The 18,890-nt window shown below is 34.6% G+C and overlaps 1 protein-coding gene across 20 annotated transcripts in view; it reads left to right on the top strand.

Annotated features, from left to right (window-relative positions):
• LOC143256111 (calcium-independent protein kinase C-like) overlaps nt 1-18,890 on the top strand; it is a 95,450-nt gene that overhangs the window by 10,882 nt on the left and 65,678 nt on the right. For 18 of the 20 annotated variants that reach the window (XR_013031162.1, XR_013031152.1, XR_013031187.1 and 15 more), the window contains 2 exons: nt 6,210-6,708; nt 15,805-15,859. Coding sequence is in view for 15 of the 20 variants with exons in the window: in XM_076512871.1 (XP_076368986.1) it covers nt 6,286-6,708; nt 15,805-15,859 (478 nt within the window). In the remaining 5 variants the exon portion in view is untranslated. Of the gene's footprint in view, nt 1-4,939; nt 5,749-6,209; nt 6,709-15,804; nt 15,860-18,890 lie in introns of those variants that run through there. The other 2 variants (XM_076512909.1, XM_076512903.1) reach the window with 2 other exon arrangements.

Below are 18,890 nucleotides of genomic sequence, written 5' to 3'. Positions count from 1 at the left end.
CTGAAGTGGACTACGGCAAACGGCTTTAACTTCTCTCTCTCTCAAACTATTTGCATGCACTTTTGCTGCTGACGGGGTATTCATCCTGATCCTGAACTCCATATTGGCAAAGTTGTGCTGTCTGTGGTCCCTGAAACAAAGTTCTTGGGGCTTATCTTTGACTGTAAGCTGACCTTTGTACCACACATCAAGCAGCTACAGGTTAAATGTACAAGAGCACTGAACATCCTTCGTCACCTCTTTTCCACCACTTGGGAAGCAGATTGATGTTCTATGCTAAAGATATATCATGCTCTTATTTGATCAAAACTTGATTATGGATCACGGGTCTGTGGCTTTGCCAGACCATTTGCCTTAAAGATGGGCTTGGTCAGTTTTACTGACCATATGACTTGTTTGCACTTGTTTAAAGTCTTTATAGATATTATACTTCAAACTTTCAATACTGTGTTTATCTTTACAAAATTTGGCACTCTTTCAGTAAACTTTTTAAGTCTTTCACATAAAAAATTAATATTTTTCATGAAGTATTTCTAATAAACTACAATAAAGATGTGTTCATGAACATATTCAGTACTTGGTTCAATAAATCCTTGTGCAAACTAATTTTTCTGTAAGATCAAAAATATTTTTCCCCATCTCACAAATCTAACACTTATTTTGTGTAATCCCTAAAACTTTCAAAACGTATTTAGAATATTTCTTTTCTGTAAAATTATAATTTATCTGTTATTTTCTTTACTCTAATTCCATACACGGTTTATCAGTTTGACTGATCTCCAACCTCCCAAAATCTAAATAAACCTAAATTGCCCTCTTTTTTTCTTCAAATATAGTGTGAAACTACATTCCTTTATTCTAAATAGCTTAAACTTGTAACAGTATACATTTATGTGTAATTAAATTGTATTGTTTTGCTGCCCTGTTGATCACCCTTTGAACCATATCTGACTATGATCTGTGCCATTATAAGTTGTAAATCACTCATGGCATCTGGAGCTCATGTTACATTATTGATTCACATTATCCATGAGCTATGGCAGCTGCCCATGTAGGTAACTTGTGAAATATTTTTATTATTATTAGCTGTTTTGCTTGATTTTATATTAAGTAAAAAGGTGACTATTTTTATGTTTTAGTTACTTTTTGTAATAGTAAATAAAGAATAAACATGAAAAACAGGAAATAAAGTGCAAACCCAAATTTCTTTTTTTTTTCTTGCTGTTTATTGCCAATGAAACTTGAGCTTTTTTTTTTATCCTAATGGCAGTAGTGTACTACATTTTTATTTCAAAACTTACTCATCTAAGCATTTAGAACACTTGCTCCAGTCTTTTATACTCACTTGAATGCATTAGGCAAATCCTAATTAGTATATTCCTTCACCCAACTTCAATGCATCCTCTGTGCAGGTATTGAATATAAGCACCTCAATCTGTTAATGTTATCACTTTTTCTCAACAAAGCATTTGACACAAAGTTCTATCAACAGGAGTGTTGTGATTAGTTACTATTTATACTGTGATTTTGAACATAGTTGACATTTCTATGATTATTTTTTCATTTATATTTATACATTACTTAAAAAATACCGTATTGACATGTAATAATTCTCAAGTTAATATTTTGAATACAGAGGTCAACTTGAGCTCTTGTCTCCCACCTCTGCTGTCTGGTGTTTGTGAACAGCCAGGGAAGGGGTTGCTATCAGTTGAAGCTATCTCTAATATTATCCAATGTAAGATGCAGGTGTATAAGATGTATAAGACTGAGAGTGTCTGTTCAAGCAATTCTGAGGCTAGTGGAGTGTTTGAAAACAGCTCACAACATTTCTTACCCTGAGGCTCGAAAGTTACTGTCCACCACTCCATCTCGGATGTATGGTGTTGCACTCCATTCCACTGCTACAGGGGGAGGGGTGAACACGCATCTCAGTCCCTCGGACAGAGTTGATTTCAAACAATGTGAAAAGTCTTTTGCCCTCTGTGATTAAGAAAGTTGATGAGTCAATGTCAACACTTATCTCTGTCCCTACCATTCCTTCCAGCAACACCCCCTAGACAAACTTTCTTTTGTTCCAGGTGTGGACCTTTTTTCAGGTCCACCTTTTTCTCTGGCTCTGAGATACATGAAGATTATTTATTTATGCCTTCAGTCACTGGAATCTTCCAGTGACTGAGACTTGCTACATAACCCTGGGCAGGATTCATAGAGGTTGATAGACCTCTATCTACTAGAGAGAATAAAGAGAAAAGACATGGTCAAAAACAGAAGGGCTCTCTGCCCAGTTCTCCTTCACTTAAATAAAAAATGGCTACATTGATACAGTGAAACTGTTAAGGTTTCTGTTCTAATTTAGATGACATCAAGGCACTGATTGATTTTTATCATCCTGTTTGTCTTTCATTACAGGAAACATTTTTGAAACCTAATAATATAGTCGTCTTTTGTCAGTTTCTTTGTACAGAAATGACAGGTTGCGTGATGGACAAGTGCATGGAGATGTGGCACTGCTGGTCGACCAGTACGTGCCCGCTTTATCTTTGCCACTCAATACACCCTTGGAGGCTGTAGCCATCCATATTTCCTTGAATTATACCATTACTGATCAGTCAGACCTTGATGCTCTTATTGAACAGTTGCCGTCTCCCTTTTCAATCCTGGGGACTTTCATGGACATAATCCTCTCTGGAGAGGTACTGATATTTATGAGAAAGGTTGCTTCATAGAGTGTGTGCTCTTGGATCACAACCTTTCTTTATTTCTTCAATACTGGTGTTTATGCTTACTTTTATGAACTTAGTTAGTCTTTTATTGTTATTAATCTCTTTTTCTGCTTCCATTCACTTTTTGATCACTTTTCTTGGTGGGTTGACAATGATCCACAGAGCAGTGATCTTTTTTCTGTAATTTTGAGAGAGACTAGCTGTGGTCAGTGCCCCTGACCTGCATGCTCTGGTGGAAGCTAGACCAGGCCAACTGGCTCTCTTTCATTGCTCTCTTGAAACATGATTCTGTTGTAGTTTGTAAGCCATTGATAAATGACAGTGTGGCAGCAGTAACTGAATGTATTGTTCAAGCAGTTGTTCAGTATATTCCTAAAATCTCGACACGTTTTATCCATGATATTTTTGTCTGTGGTAGAATCCTTCCTGCCACATGGCATGGAAGATTCCAAAAGGGGCCTGGAATACCTTTCTTAGATATCCCATACTTTCAAACTGAGTCTATTTTCAGAGGGCGTGTGTACATGCTTGGCAGGTTTTTAACCGGATGTGGTAGGAGAATGCTTTTCCTGATGCTTAACACCAAGCTGTTGTGCCTTTTTCTAAGTCTGGGAAAGATCCCAAGATTCCTTCAAACTACCATCCAACTGCTTTGACTTCAGAGAGAATTGTTCATGCTCATCTTGTTTGGTTCCTTGAACTGACACTGCAGCTAAATCTATCTGCTCTGGCACAACCACAGCTGTGCCTGTTTCATACATGGACTGTGATCCTGTATTCAAGGTTTGGCTCTGTGCCAGCTGGAGGTTGACTTGGAGTGAGCAATGTAAAAACAAGCTTTTCGAAATAAAATCTTATATTAGACTTTGGTCGTCTTGCTTGGTAAGGATCAGAAAGTGGAAGTTGTTCTAACTAGACTACGCATTGGTCACAGTTTTTTAACTCATCATTTTCTTTTATCTGGAACTGATGCACCAATATGTAGTCTGTGTAACATTCAGGTCACACACAATAAGCCACATTTTACTTTCTCCCTGTCATTACGACTCTCAACAACAGCACCATTTTAAACATGTTCTGTTGCAAGGTTTGTCCATAACATTAGATAGTGTTATTGGTGATGGTGACACTGTCCATTTTGTAAATGTTTTTAGTTTTTTGAAGGCCATCAGTCTTTTTAATTCTATTTAAGTTTTTTAATCTATATATTAGACATTTTTTAATAAGAATGCCTTTTAAGAATCACAGTCCGTTAAGTTCCATTTGAAATTAGAAAATGGCTGTGAAGTCAGAGAACTCGAAACCAGGATTGGAAAGGCCAACTTCAGGTAACTGATATTGGCTTTTGTACTTATCTGTTAGTCTTCCTGGCGAGTTCAGATAATTAGTTATGCTACAGAAAGTCCTCTACCACTTGTATTTCTGTAGTTTTTCTCTTAATGCTGTAGACTAGATGTACACATAGATTTTATGCTTTTCCTTTTTGCTTTGTTTTATTTTACCTTAAATTCCTTTTATAAATTTCCTAATTTTACTTTAATTTTAACTTTTTAATGGATGTTTGGCACACCTAGCCTAGCTGCTTTGTGCCATAAAACACCAAATCAACCAGCCAATCCTCCCTCCTTGTATATCAGTGAATGTAGTGTATTTTTTGTTGTTGGTCTCTGCATCATGGCTTCTACACTTTTTGCCCTCTTGTTTCCAAACTGTCCGAGTTGTTCACATGGTTGTTTGATCAAGTTCTATAACTTTTAACTGTTGCTGCCTCTAGGGCTGCACTGATTAATGTTTTCTGATTTTTTTTCATTCTCACAGTATCTTCACTTCTCCTTTTTCAATATTTTCACATTTGTTTTCCTCCTTGTCCTGTTATCTTTTTTGATTGGGACTTAAATGTTGTCCTCTGCACCATTATTCACTCTCCTTCAGAATATTTAGCCTCTTGTTCATTGTACCATTTTTCACATAGGACATATTTCTTCCCCTGTTTTTTTGCTTGTAGCTATCAGTGATCAGATTCTTATACCATAGATGCTTCCTATATTCTTTTCCTTTTTTCTTATAGTCTCCCTTATCTAGACCTTGCTATTTTCCCCAAAAAACATCTGCAGTGTTTGATGGATCAGAGCACACATTGGCCTCAGAAAGGGTGTGGTTTCTTAAATTTTGACTTTATCATTTCATAGTATAGGTTGTTATGCTTCATTGAAATGAAGTTAAACCTTGGTGGGGGTTTAGTTTAGAGAGAGAGAAGTCTGAGGAATTCTCTCCCCAACAGGGGTGTTCAGGAATGTTGTAATTCATCTTTGTCCCTGCTCGTGCAAGTTTATTTCTATATGCATGGCAGTTTTCCTGTATTTTAATTTGGCATTGTTTGAGGCAATGAAATGATGTGGGGCAGTATGAAGATGACGGGTGAGAAAGGAGAGTGAGACAAAGACCTTAAAAAGGAATTGGACAAGTCCTGAGCCCGCTGGCAGAAAAGAAGCAAACCAAAGACCAACTCCACATCAATCAGTGGAATGTTATGTGGGATCTATAAATCCAAGTGCCTCAGAATTTGTTGTGGGGAAACAGGAGTGCCCTGAGAAAACCCACTTTCATTGGTTCTCTTTGGGTGCTTTTTGAAGGATGCACATTTAGGTAACTTTTATACTGGTCTCACCATTACTTCAGGGTGCGATTCTAGCTAATATGTGACAGAAGTAAGGTATTGTATCAGAGTTTAACATTTCCTAACACTTAAAATGTATTTCACATAGATATTTACTTATTCTCACATTTCCTGCCTGGCCTTTTCCCTTTTGGTGCATCTTTTGTTTCTTTATCTCAAAGTGATGATTGAACAGTCGGTATACAAAAACTCAACTGTGCTAGGAGGGTGTATTGTTCTCCTGTTGGTGGAGGGCTGTTATATACTCAATTGCATACTAAGCTGCAGCCAAAGCACATGGAAGTTTGAGAGTTTTGGTGAGAGCTTGAAGACGGGGGATTAGTGAAAGCTAATATGTAAGTAGAGGTAAGAGTCTACTGAAAATACATTTTTAGTGTTTGAAAATATTAACAATAGGAAAAAGAAACAGTTGTTTACATGATTATGTAATTTGTAGTACAAAATTTAAAAATATCAAGATAAGAATTTAAAAATGTTCACAGTGGCTAATATTGTGGCCCTTCAACCCATGAAAACAAAGTAAATTATCAAAATAAATATGAATCACATTAATTTAGTCTATCAGTCTTTCCATCATTAATAAATAATGCCATAATTATGAGTATTATGTTGTTTTTAAAGGGCTATTATATTGGTTTTTATAATAGTAAATAATACTTATTAAATCAATTTTCTAAAGAAAATATTTATAATGGTTAGTACAGTGTCTTTTGAAAATTAAAGTTCCTTAGATTTTGAGACCTGTATGAAAATAATAGAATTATTGTTATAGTGAAGAGTTATCCTTTTGTCTTTTTTCCATACAGCATATTGTGTTAGATATTTTGCAAGAAATATTGGTTTTACACAATTTCAAAAGGTAAAAACAGTGCTACTGAAAGAATGAGTCACTTGGTCTTGGGAAACACTGCATCTGGGTCAAATACTTCAGGATCAACTTCATCTGGATGTTTTACAGGAACAATGAAACTAAAATTATGTGAAGCAGTAGAGTTAAAGCCAACTGAGTATGCCAAAAGACATGCCAATGTGGTAGGGAGACCACAGCTAATGCAAATTGATCCATATGTTTCAATTGATGTTGATGAAGTGCGAGTGGATTGTTCAACTACCAAGCAAAAAACTGATAATCCTATATGGAATGAATATTTCACAATAGAAGTTCATTGTGGGCTAAATTTTGGTTTAACAGTTTTTCATGATGCAGCAATCCCCCCTGATGATTTTGTTGCCAATTGTACTGTATCATTTGAAGAACTTCAGAACTCCACAAAGGATTCTGGCAGTAATGAATCAGATATCTGGGTAAGACTTGCAGATTTTTTTCATGGTAATTTTGTATTTTAAACTGTAAATGTATGACACGTTATTTTATTGTAGAGTTTAAAAATTAATAATTCATCAAAATTATCCATTTAAAAAATATATCAAAGTCAGTTTTAATATAGTCCTCAAATATTTGAAAAGGCTCGTATGAATAGCTCTTTGGGGCTTAAAACACTGTTTTTACCTGTAGGTTAACAAAATGTATTGCAGATAGCTTACTGTATTGTTTAACTTTGTAGCCCTGCCAGTCATGTACAGTAAGTAATTTCCAACATAACAGGTTTTAACACAAATCTAAATATTATAACTTCATTCAACTTTTTTGTTGATTTAAAATGTTTATAATGTTTCTTCACAGATCATCATGTTCTACATTTTTAATATGTAAACCATTATTTTGATTGCACAAATATTTGTTTATTTACTTGCAGATGCTTAATATGTTACTACAAAATTATATCTGTCCCATTTTATGAACTTTATAGAAATAATTAGAGAAAATAAAATCTGAAAATGATTTCTTGGTCAGTGATAACAGAGACACTAAATAAAGTAGTAAGCTGTTATTGAAATTTTAAATAATCAATTAATTATGCTGAATGCTAATTTTGTACTGAGAAATATTTCTCATAATTTCCAATATTTGACATTTGTACCCCTTATTTAATGTGGCTATTAATTAATCTTTTATGTACAGAAACTGTTTCAAAGTGTTCATTGAACATGAACACTGCTCATGTACTTAAGTATGTATTTTAAAAATAAACTAGATTAATTTGTGTAATATTTTCTTTCCACAAAGTGTCCTGTATTCAGTACTCTATGCAAATACAATTCCCCTTGTTTGAAGATTTAGTGAAATATTTTATACTAATAAATCATTTTCACAAAATTTTAAGTTACCTCATTGAAAGAATCTCTGCAAGAGAAATTACCATATTATGAAAATAATGATTTATTTGTAAATTTGCACATGCTCACCTGTTCTTAAAAGAGAGTGAATTTGAAATTAGTTTTAAATTATCAGGTAAGACAAATATCTGTAGATGATGATGTCTTGTCAAAGATTCAACATACACTTTCTTACATATTGCCAGACATCAAGGTATATATATTAAATAAAATGCTGAAAAAATTAATCAATAGTCTTTGATATTCTCAGAATCCCAAGAAAAGAAAGGTTTTCCCTGTGGATAAGCTGTGGAAGCTTTAGTTAAATATAACTAGTTATAATGTGTGTAAGGAAGTGATGTATTTATGGTTTAATTTAAAGTATTGTTGTTACAAATATTTTTATTTTTGTGTGTATATCTCTACAGTTAAGGATCGTGAATCCTGTAAATCTTTTGAAACATTATTTCTGTATAGTTTTATGGAATTGAATATTGTTCCTTTTCAGCAATAAATAAATGACTAAGTATTGTAGATAACAAATCTCATATTAATTTTAAAATGTTAAAAAAAACTGTAGTATTGTTCTAATTTAAGAAATGGGTTTCTTGATTTGTTTAGAAATTTAAAGGGTAGCCTTCAGTTAATTTAATAAATTTTAAATTAAGAGATTATTACTGATAAAAAAAAAATATGGTATTGTATGTGTGCATTTATGTATAGTAGTGACACATCAATTTAAAATTGTTCTTTTAGACTTTCCCCTTGCTATACTTGTATGTAAACAGAAAAAAGCATATGTTCCAAAATGGTCTTACTTCTCACTACACAAAAATATTTGTCTTATTTCTGCCTCTTAAGCATTACTAAAACATTTTAACACTTGGTACGCCAGTCTATGTACCCCACAAGTTTTGCACCACTTCTGAACACGTATATGGCATGTGATAACCCTCCATCTGTAGTATTGTAGCTCTCTCCCTCTGATGTTCCTACTCAGTGCTCATTTTTTCAATTGACATAGCATCATTTAGATATGTCTGATTTTTGCACGTAGCTATCATTTGTGATTCTGCTTCATTGTCATTTAGGTTTTACTCTGGTTTTCTTTAATTTTTTTGTAATTGTTTTATGTCACTGAATTAAAAATGAATACATGGTACAATGTTTTGATTATGGAAATTCTTGTTATGGTTGATAGTGCTATTGGTATGACCACCCAGATGTCAGATTCTGTTTTACCTGAAAAGTAGGCACAGGTCTTAATTCACAGGAAGCTAGATTCTTATGTTTGGCCACCAATTACTTCTTTTCAACCTGACAATGTCTCTGATGAAGAATATAATAGAAGAGGAGATAACTTGGATTCACTTTTTCCAGGCCTTGCATAGCCAGGTGGTTAAGGTATTCAACTTGCAATCTGCAGGTTGAAGGTGCACATCCCCATCCTACCAAATATGTTTGCCATTTTAGCCATGGAAGATGTTGTAAGTGAAGGTCAATCCCACTTGTTGCATTTCTTCTAGTAAAAGTTACTGTTAAGTTATGGTTAATGTGGATAGCCAACCGCATTGCATTTCAGCAAGTTGCACAGGCTCGACGAGTTAGATGTCAAAGCCAGAAGGAGTCTTGGAATAAATTTACCTCCAGCATTTCTTCAACCACCAGTTCAAAAGTTATATGGGACGAGATCTGGAAGGTGAGTGGACAGTATACTTCTGCCCCATCTCTACCTTAATATTCAATGGCCATAAATGCTGATGTTCATTGCATTACCAGTACTCTTGGTGAATGTTTCTCTCATGTATCTAGCTCTTCAAACTCATCCCCATCCTTCTTAACTATTGAAACATGAGTTGAACATCTGCCTCTTTTCTTTTCGACTGATCATCCCTATGACTACAATCACCCTCTTACGCTGGTGGAACTCAAATTTGCACTTCATTGGTCTGGCAATACATCAGTTTCACCTGATGATATATATACATTATGAGATGCTATGCCACCTTTCTCCTACCTCTCTTACTATTCTCCTGGCTGTATTTTACTGGATATAGCAGGAGGATGTCTTCCTGATGCTTGGCACCAGGCTATTGTACTCACTATTCATAAACCTAGAAAGGTTCTAAAGATTCCTTTGAATTACCATCCCATTGCTTTGACGAGTTGTCTCAGTAAGACCTTAGAGAGGATGATTAATGCTTGTCTTGTTTGGTTCCTTGGTTCCTTGAATCAAACAACCTCAGAATGGATTCCATAGACAACACTCCACGATAGACCACTTAATTCACCTTAAAACATCAGTTAGAGAATCCCTTTTGAAGTGACAACCTCTTGTTTCTATTTTTTTTATTTAGAGAAAGCTTATGATACAACATGGAGATATGGCATCTTGCAAGACCTTCACTCATACAGATTGTGTAGCAATTTGCCACTTTTTATTAAGCATTTTTTAATGAATCGTTGATTCCAGGTCCGTGTGGGCTCAACACTTTCCTGTTTTTTCCCACAGGAACTTGGAGTCCCTCAGGGCTGTCTTCTGAGTGTCACACTTTTCATTATAAAGATTAATGTGATCAGTGAGCATCTACCTCCCCTGCAGTTGCAAATGGTCATTTTGTTGATGACTTTCACATCTCGTCAGTTATTAAACATGAGGTTTATTGAGTGGCAGCTACAAACTGCAATCAATCATATACTTAATTGGGCCATAGCAAATGGTTTTCAACTTTCTCTCTCTAAAACTGTTTGTGTACATTTCTGCTGCCAATGGGGTATTCAACCAAATCCAGAACTTTGTATTGATGATGCTGTACTTCCTGTTGGCCCTGAGGTAAAGTTCTTAGGTCTTGTATTTGACTGTAAATTAAACTTTATTTCCCACATCAAGCAACTTCTTATCAAATGTATAAGAGCACTGAACATCCTCCGTGTCGTCTCTTTCACCTCTTGGGGAGCGGATCAATGCTCCATGTGTAAAATTTGTGTCCTTATCTGATCCAAACTTGACTATGGGTCAATGGTTTATGGTTCTGCTAGAGCCTCAGCATTGAAAATGTTGGATCCTATCCACCATCAGGGGCTTTCGCTTTGCACTGGGACCTTTCGTACTTCTCCAGTCCAAAGTTTGTATGTGGAGTCCCATGAATCCCCATCTGTATATTCTCTGTTTGCAACTGTCTCTTATGTGTGCTTACAATCTTTGCTCTTTACCACAACATCGTACTTGGGGTTATGTTTTCCATTCTCAGTGGGCCACACTTTTCTATAATAGAAAATCTGCCATTGTTCCTTTTAACCTTTGTATTCGCACACAATCAGAAAAATTGGATATATCTTTGAATAGCATAACAGTATCGACAGTTTGGCCTCTTCCACCATGGCTAATTACTATCCCCAACTGTGACCTATCTTTGAGTCATCTGAGGAAGGCCGGTATTCCTGATTGGAAATATCTCTCTTTATTTGCTTAACATCTTTCAAACAATCCATCCATTCCCATATATACAGATAGTTCAAAATCAGGTGACTCTGCACTCTACATTCTGCCATGGTTTGTTACAGTTTGGTTGTAGCACACAGAATCCCCTCTACAGTTTCTGTGTTCACTGCTGAATTGTATGCCATTTCTCTTGCTCTGAATCATATTGAAACTATGCAATATAAAAATTGTTTACTCTATGCTGATTCACTCAGCTGTCTACTGCCCCTGACATCATTCTATGTTAGTTACCATCCTGTTCTTATCAATATCCAAAACAAACTAGTCCATTTCTCTCTATCATCTATCTCTGTCTGGTTTTTTTGGATACCAGGTCATATTGGTATTTGTTGGAGTGAGCTATTTTGATCTGAACCCAGGACTGGAAAGGCCAACTTTAGGTGACTGACAGTAAGTTTGAACTTAATGCTTCAGTCTTTTTAGTAGGTCTTAATTTTACATATTTTACGTATTTTTACCTTCATTTTTATATACCATTATAGTGTACTACATTTTGTTTGGCACAGATAGCCTAGTAGCTTTGTACCAATAAACATGAAATACCTACCTACCTAGTAGGTTCAGAACTGGCCAGATTACACCATTTTTCTGTAGTGTGGGGACATTTTGCAACAGAACTATAGATTCTACAAGTTCTCTTTGGAGGTTTCTGCCTTCTCTTTTTCATTTTTCTATTTTCCTCTCACTTCCACATGATCCCTTATCTCTCAGTTATCTTTCCAAGACAGTCCACAACCTGTTTTACAAATAGGCTATTAAACAGGTGTGCCCCATGCAACTGGAGTTTTATTCCTGTCTCTTTGTAGTCCCAGTGGAGACATATCACTGATCTATCCCGGTTGAAATTATTTATGGATCCCCATAATTTCATTATGGTGTCCTGTTTCTTCCTTCAGTGGGTGTTTTCCCTGAGGCTCTAGATGATGTGATGGACACATTTTCATATCCTCATTACTCCCAAGTTGCATTGCTTTCTTTGGGTTGAGGGTCTCAGTCCTGGATGCTACTATTTGTGTTAATCTCAGCTACTTGTGCATTTTTCAGGTGGTGTAAACTTTTGCCCGACATCTTTACTCAATGTATTTTCACCCTCATCATTACAAGGATGACTAACTCTTGCTTGCTTGCTTCCTGTTCACAGTTCAAGGAATACATTTTTCTTCTCCTAGACATCATTCATATTGGAGTTTTCTTCTGTTCCACCACAGTCAGATCCAGCCTTCTCCTTTTTGTCTTTGGGATATGAAGCAAGGCTCTCACCTAACATTCTTTAACAGCTTGAGAGATTCTTTGTGTTTTGGGAAAGTGAGCTTATATAGAAGCTTTCATTCCCATGAGCTGAGCTGATCTTCTTTGGACCACCTTTTATCCTTTTTTCCTCAATAAGGTCTGACCTTACCTGGATGGTTAGACAGAGATGAGACAAAGGTGAGACTTCTTCTTCTTCCACCTCATCTGGATTTTCATCTGTTTGAGGATGCATCTCTAGAAGGTTGGGGTGCTTACCTTGATTTCTAGGAAGTCTCTGGTCATACATGGAAGTTTTTTTTTCCAAAGCAACATTTTCAAGCTTATAGTAGTTTATGTTCCAATTTCTTTCTCTCCTGTGGGAGAAGGTGGTTATGGTACACTCTGACACTGATTCCTTCATCAACTATTTGAAAAACAAACTTTCTTCCTTTTAGTCTCCCATTTCATACTCACTAGCACTGATGGATAAAATCAGTCAAAATTGGAGGGATCTTCGCATCTATGCTTACCCCTTTTGTTGACTTCTCTCCTGAGTTTTATTACTAATTAGACCACTCCATATCTTGTCCTCATGGGGACTTCATTTTGGCTGGTGCAACTTTGGTTCCAACAGCTTTGACCTCATCTTGTGCAACCTTTCTCTTCCCTTACCTCTGTAATGGTCCCTCATCTGTTAACATTGGTTGAACATCGTTCGTCTTGATGTCACCAACCTCAATCTTCAAGCATGGCTTTTGTCAGGTCCTTCACCTCAGGCCAGGGACTGATTCCATACCTTTCCTTTTCTGATCCATAAGACTTACTTCCTTGTCAGTTTTCTTAAGGCAGTGGTTTACCTTCTACCTTTGGTCTCTTTGACATAGTTTCTGCCATTGCTGCTCTTTTCTTCCTAGTCTTTCCAGATTCTTCACCTGGTTGTTGATAAAGGCTTGTCTGCTTGACTATAACTAGCAATTGGGAAGCCTTGTTAAACACCTTCCATTTTTCCAAATTTAGTAAGATATTTTTTTTCCCTGTCATTTTACTCCCTTTTTACTCATTTCCTGTCCTGTGTCCTCTAGGTTCTTTTGAATTACCTGATTAGGATCTTAATGTGATTCTTTATGACATTTCTTGCCTTTGCTTTAAATTTTTTATATTTTCCATATACTTCCTCTTCCTAAAAACCTTCTAACTTCTCGATGCCCTCAATTGGATACTTATGCCATTAGTGTTGACAGAATCCTCTCTTATTCCTCTTGTGTCATCCTATATACAGGCTAGTCCTTCCTTCCTAAGGTCTGTGCTGCCCGTGAATTTGATTTGGCTTTCAGACATCATCTCAATACCATCTACACAACATTTCTTCTCATCACGTTTGTCATATTATGATGTCTTTAGCTGCACGTCTTCATCCTCTGTCGGAAGAAATCATTCAGACCTGAATGCGTATTGCTCCTAATACATTAGTAGCTCATTATGTGCAAGATATGGCTGTATATTTCTTAGGTGAGTATCATCTCCCTTCCATGGCAATTCTACATATATCTATTTGTTTTTGACTGAGGGATATCTTTTCATAATATTTCCTTTGTCGTCTTTTCAGTGACCCTCTTTTATCACTATTAATGGGATCCCACTCTGTGATAGGTGTTGCATGGTCATGTATGTTTTAACTGAACTCCTCACTAATAAAAGTAGAGATATAATGTTTTTTGTAGAAATGGGGTGTTATGCACAACAACTAGTGGTGTGCCTCATGGTTTAAACATATGTGATTCAGTATCTAAGTTTCACTCAATGGTGGGCCATCATTCTTGGACTTTCACAAGTACATCATTAGTGGATTTCTGCTCATCTATACTAACCCTTTGATTGCATAAATCAGAGATGGTCTTCTCTTCAAAATATGGAGTTGAAGACACTCATTGCACTTTTATCAGTGTGACATTTCTCCAGACTTCTCATCAAATTTTATTTCTCCCTCCCCTTCCACACTTTTCCCTGAATGAAGCACAGACATTCTTATTAGTCATTGAGGTTGTACATCCAGGAGGCTTCCTCCTGAGTGTGAAGCAGAAATTTGCCTTAAAATATAACCATACATTTATCCAGTCCATGAGAAGAGAGTGAAGCTGGGTTCCCTCCTTTCTTTTACTCTAAGTGCATTTTGATGAGAACCAAATGTTGGTTTGAGCAGGACTAACCTATATGGGATTTGTCCTGTTAATGCTAAGCTTCAGATGACACCACCCTTTTCTTACAGCAGAGTACAGTAGAGGTCCCCTTTCTTGTTAATTCTGGTAGCAGGAGTTTCTTTTCTTGTTCCTGTGGTTGAGTTTGTGTGCTACCTCATAATATAGGAAACAGGACATACATACACTCTTTCTTTGGTTGAGCAAATTTTACACATCTTCCTTTTAATTCAGAATGCAGGATGTGTTCTCCCTGCATTTATGGTTGGATAAGTTGTAATTTCTGCTCTTAATACCGGTTGTGGGTGTTGTCCTGTTCACATAGTTAATTTGAGGCAGTGAAATGACCCCATAAAACCAAATTCAGTGTAATACTTGTTGCTCTCATGGTGGTTTTGGGAATTTGTACAGGTTTTGCTAAATGTTAACTTCCTCTTTATAATTTTGGTTGTGTCTTATGACACTGTTTACTAACAGTTAGGGTTAGTGTATATATGTATCACATAGTACACATGATCTAGCCTCTATGTTTATGTTAGTCTAATTTGATTTTATCTGGGTGGTTATTATCTTCCTAATGCTAAGGGTGGGTTGTGGCTGTTCGGTTGATGCTGGGTACGTCCATTGCCAAGGCTAGTTGTTTTTCTCCATCATATATTTTGCAAACCGCTACTTGACTTGCCATTTTTTTCTAATGTAGGTATGGAGTTTGTTTCAGGTTTTTATTTCATAGAGTGGGTCTTCACTTCTGGGATTCAGCTGGTTGCCAGTCTGGTTTGTGAGACTGTGGATAGTTTGAATTTGCTGTGTACTCTCCTCACAACAAGAACATGACTTTTACTAGGAGTGTATCGGACGGTTTGATTATGTATTTATTGTTCTAATTTTTAAACTGGAGTATTTAAAACAAAACTTAATTTTTTAAAAAAGGAACCACTTTTAGTATATAAAACATTACAGTAAAGTTAATGAAAATGTTGATCTCTGTCCATTGAATCATTTAAATGCAATGAGTTGTGTATGACTAAAGAGCACAATCTGAATACTTTTCCTATAGAGAACTTGCCAGAAAAGAAAATCCCTTTTTTAGAAAATATCAACCTTATCTAAATTTATTTGAATTAGGTGTGAATACTAAGATTAGTAATTACTAACACAAACAGCCACCCTTAGGGTGGCATTTCTGCTAGGTTGAATAACTTTCATATAATGTATAATATGACTAAAAGCCTTCTTTGTATTTACATTTTTACATAGGTTGACTTGGAACCAGAGGGGAAAATTCACATTATTGTTGAACTTCAATCACAAGGTACATTGTTGGTATTTTATAGTTGGAAAAAATATACAAAACCACTTAGTGTTTAGTTTTTCTTATTAATAAAAAATGCCAGATTTTTGTGAGAACAAGTGGTGGTAAATTCTAAAATACTTTAATCATTCAATTGCTGGTGGATGAAGTTTCAATAAAACTAGCAGTAACAGACATTTTTTTGTAAATTTGGCCATCTTATTATTTTTTAATTGTAGAAGGGTGTTATTTAAAGAAGTATAATCTTTTAAAATCTTTGTTTGCTGTGATCTTTCTGTGCAGCATATTTTCTTCAACATTTCAGTACTTGTAATTTTCTAAAGATGAATAAAAACTTCTAGCAATAAGGAAAATTTGTCTACAGACCGCTTTTAAGAGGGTGGATTAATTAATATACCTGAAAAATATTTTAATTTTCTGTGTATCTAAGAAGCTAATGAAGTACTGCTGTGCATCATGAAAGATATTACGAATATTAACAGTATGTAATGAATTTCACAAAAAGATGCAAAACACTGAACAAGAATAGTTAACTATTCAAAAGCTTTGAAATTTCAAATCATTTCTTTGAAATTCTTTGCACCTTTTGTGCATCATCCTGTGTTATAACTGTGAACTTTTTATCAATAATATCGTATGCTGCTTAAAAGCGAGTTGTATCTGTCTTTACATTCAGAAAAGTAAGCATTACATATGTTTTTGGATTGATGATGTATCAGACTTTGACACAAAGTTTGATTGTATTGTGACATTAAAAATATATTTCTTAACCCTGTTAAGACAAAAACATTTAAAAATAATTTTAAGATGTGTTACTGCATTACATTCAAAATTTAAATAAACACCTTTAGTATACAAGTATGTTAATATAATTCACATAATATATAATTCAAATTGTATGTTATCTAAGTTTTAATTTCTTCGTTTCAAAAGAAATGTTTAAAAAAATACTTAAGCTGCAGTTTTGTTTGCATGTGATTCACATAATTTGATAAATCTCAATTTTATAAGGAGTTGATTGTAAACATGCAATATATATATATATTTGCTATATATGTTAGTGTCTAGAAAACAATGTAGATCTATGTGCCCTTTTGATACATAAGATACAAAGTCTTAAAACTATTCACTGGGAAAGAGAAATAAATTTTCAAATCCTTGACATGTGCCTTATCCACCTTTTATACTATGCTGTAACATTTACATTGTACACGTAGTTAAATTACACAAGTGTATTTAGTTGTTAGAAATAATTTAGTTTACCCTATACTCTACCAATGGATAATTTTACATTGGCACAAAATTTTTTGTTTTGAAGAACATGTAACTGCCTACAGGATTGTTGTCTGCTTGATTAACTATAGTATTTATATGCTATAGTCAGAAAGACAGTTAAACTGTATTTAAGTATTGCTTTTATATTTTAGTTAATTATGTATTTGTGTTTTAATAATCATATTTGAATGATTCCATGGTTTTTATAAGCTTAGCTTATCACTTGTAAAAGCTTTATAAATAAGATGACATGTATATGCACCATCTTGTTTATGCAACATGTCTCTATGCAGAGTTTGCCAATATAATGCAGGCATCAATTGATGTATTGCTATAAGTAAAAATCAAAGACCTGTTAGTTTTAGTGATATTCAAATGTTGATTATTCTATTTTGATGTTGATTATGCACTATTAATATGCATGTACCTTTTTAAAAATGCTTTTAGGTAGTGTTGTAGTTATAATGGTTTCCTTTTCAGCTTTTATTTGCCTTTCATTGAGTAACTGATTACATATTTTTTCCATAAAATTTTTGTTGTCCTTCTTCGAGTCATGTTTTTATTCCAGTTCACATGTTCATGAGCACGTCTTTATTGTTTCTCACTTTGGATTGATCCAAAAAGGAAATACGTATAGATTAATGAGGAGCATTAAATAGTTATCTTCAGTTATATTCAATTGATTCTTAATAGTGCCATCAGAATTGGGTATTAATGTCATTTCTGAGTACTTGACGTATAACACATGAATTGTGTTAATTTATTTTTTAAGTCTTAGGTGAATTAAATATTTTGTTATTGCAAAAATGTGAACTTCTAAAAAATTAAAATAAATTATCATAGTACATTTTTATTACTATTAGTTAGAAAAGAAGTTTTTGTAAAGGTAAGATAACATACTTTAGATATTTGAGTCCTTTTTAGTAAAAATACTAAATTTTTGAGCAACCTTTCATATCTATGACCTGGTAAGCCTGTTGGTTTTTGCATTAACTATGAGGGTCACAGATTTGGAACTCTGTCCTACTAAACACATTTGCCTTTTCAGCCTTGGAGGCATTATAATGTTGTAGTTAATCCCACTGTTTGTTGGTAAGAGTAGCCCGAGAGTTGGTGGTGGGTTGTGATAACTAGCTGCCTCCCCTCTAGTCTTTCACTGCCAAATTAGGATGACTACCAGAAATAGCCTTTGCATAGTTTGGGGCAAAATAAACCAAACCTTTTATTGCTATATTTTATTATGTTAAACTTGTAACCATTTAATTTTTAAATCTAATCATAATAAAGAGTCAAAGTATTTTTAATTACCCTTTGTACATCACTGAGAACAGTAGCTTAGAATGAATACTAGAATTTAAAGTAATAAAGGTAGAGAAGACCACATTAACAAATTAACAAATCTGAAAGGAAAAAATATTCACCTTCAGTCTAACATGAGAGCAATCAATCCTACAGAAATTCTTTTAGGAAAAGTGCAATAGTATATACTTAATACCACACATGATACTGCTTTAGACTGAATTGCAGGAATATTCAATCCATGCCTATTACCTATACCTTGTCTCAGTTACATAGTTTGTCCTAAAGAAGTAACCTGAAGTATTCCATTAACAAATGTTTCTAGGATAAAGATGAAAAGTTCTTAAACTTTGCTATTACTTTATTATTGATAAAATATCAGCAGGTGAAATAATTTTATTGACATAAGGTACATTTTTCACTTTATCGTCTTAAAGGAAAAATTTGAAAAGCTTAA

The sequence above is a fragment of the Tachypleus tridentatus genome, chromosome 1 (assembly GCF_004210375.1).
Source record: "Tachypleus tridentatus isolate NWPU-2018 chromosome 1, ASM421037v1, whole genome shotgun sequence".
Lineage (NCBI taxonomy): Eukaryota > Metazoa > Arthropoda > Merostomata > Xiphosura > Limulidae > Tachypleus > Tachypleus tridentatus.
Note: the sequence above shows the minus strand (reverse complement) of the source record. Positions and strands in the feature narration are given on the sequence as shown.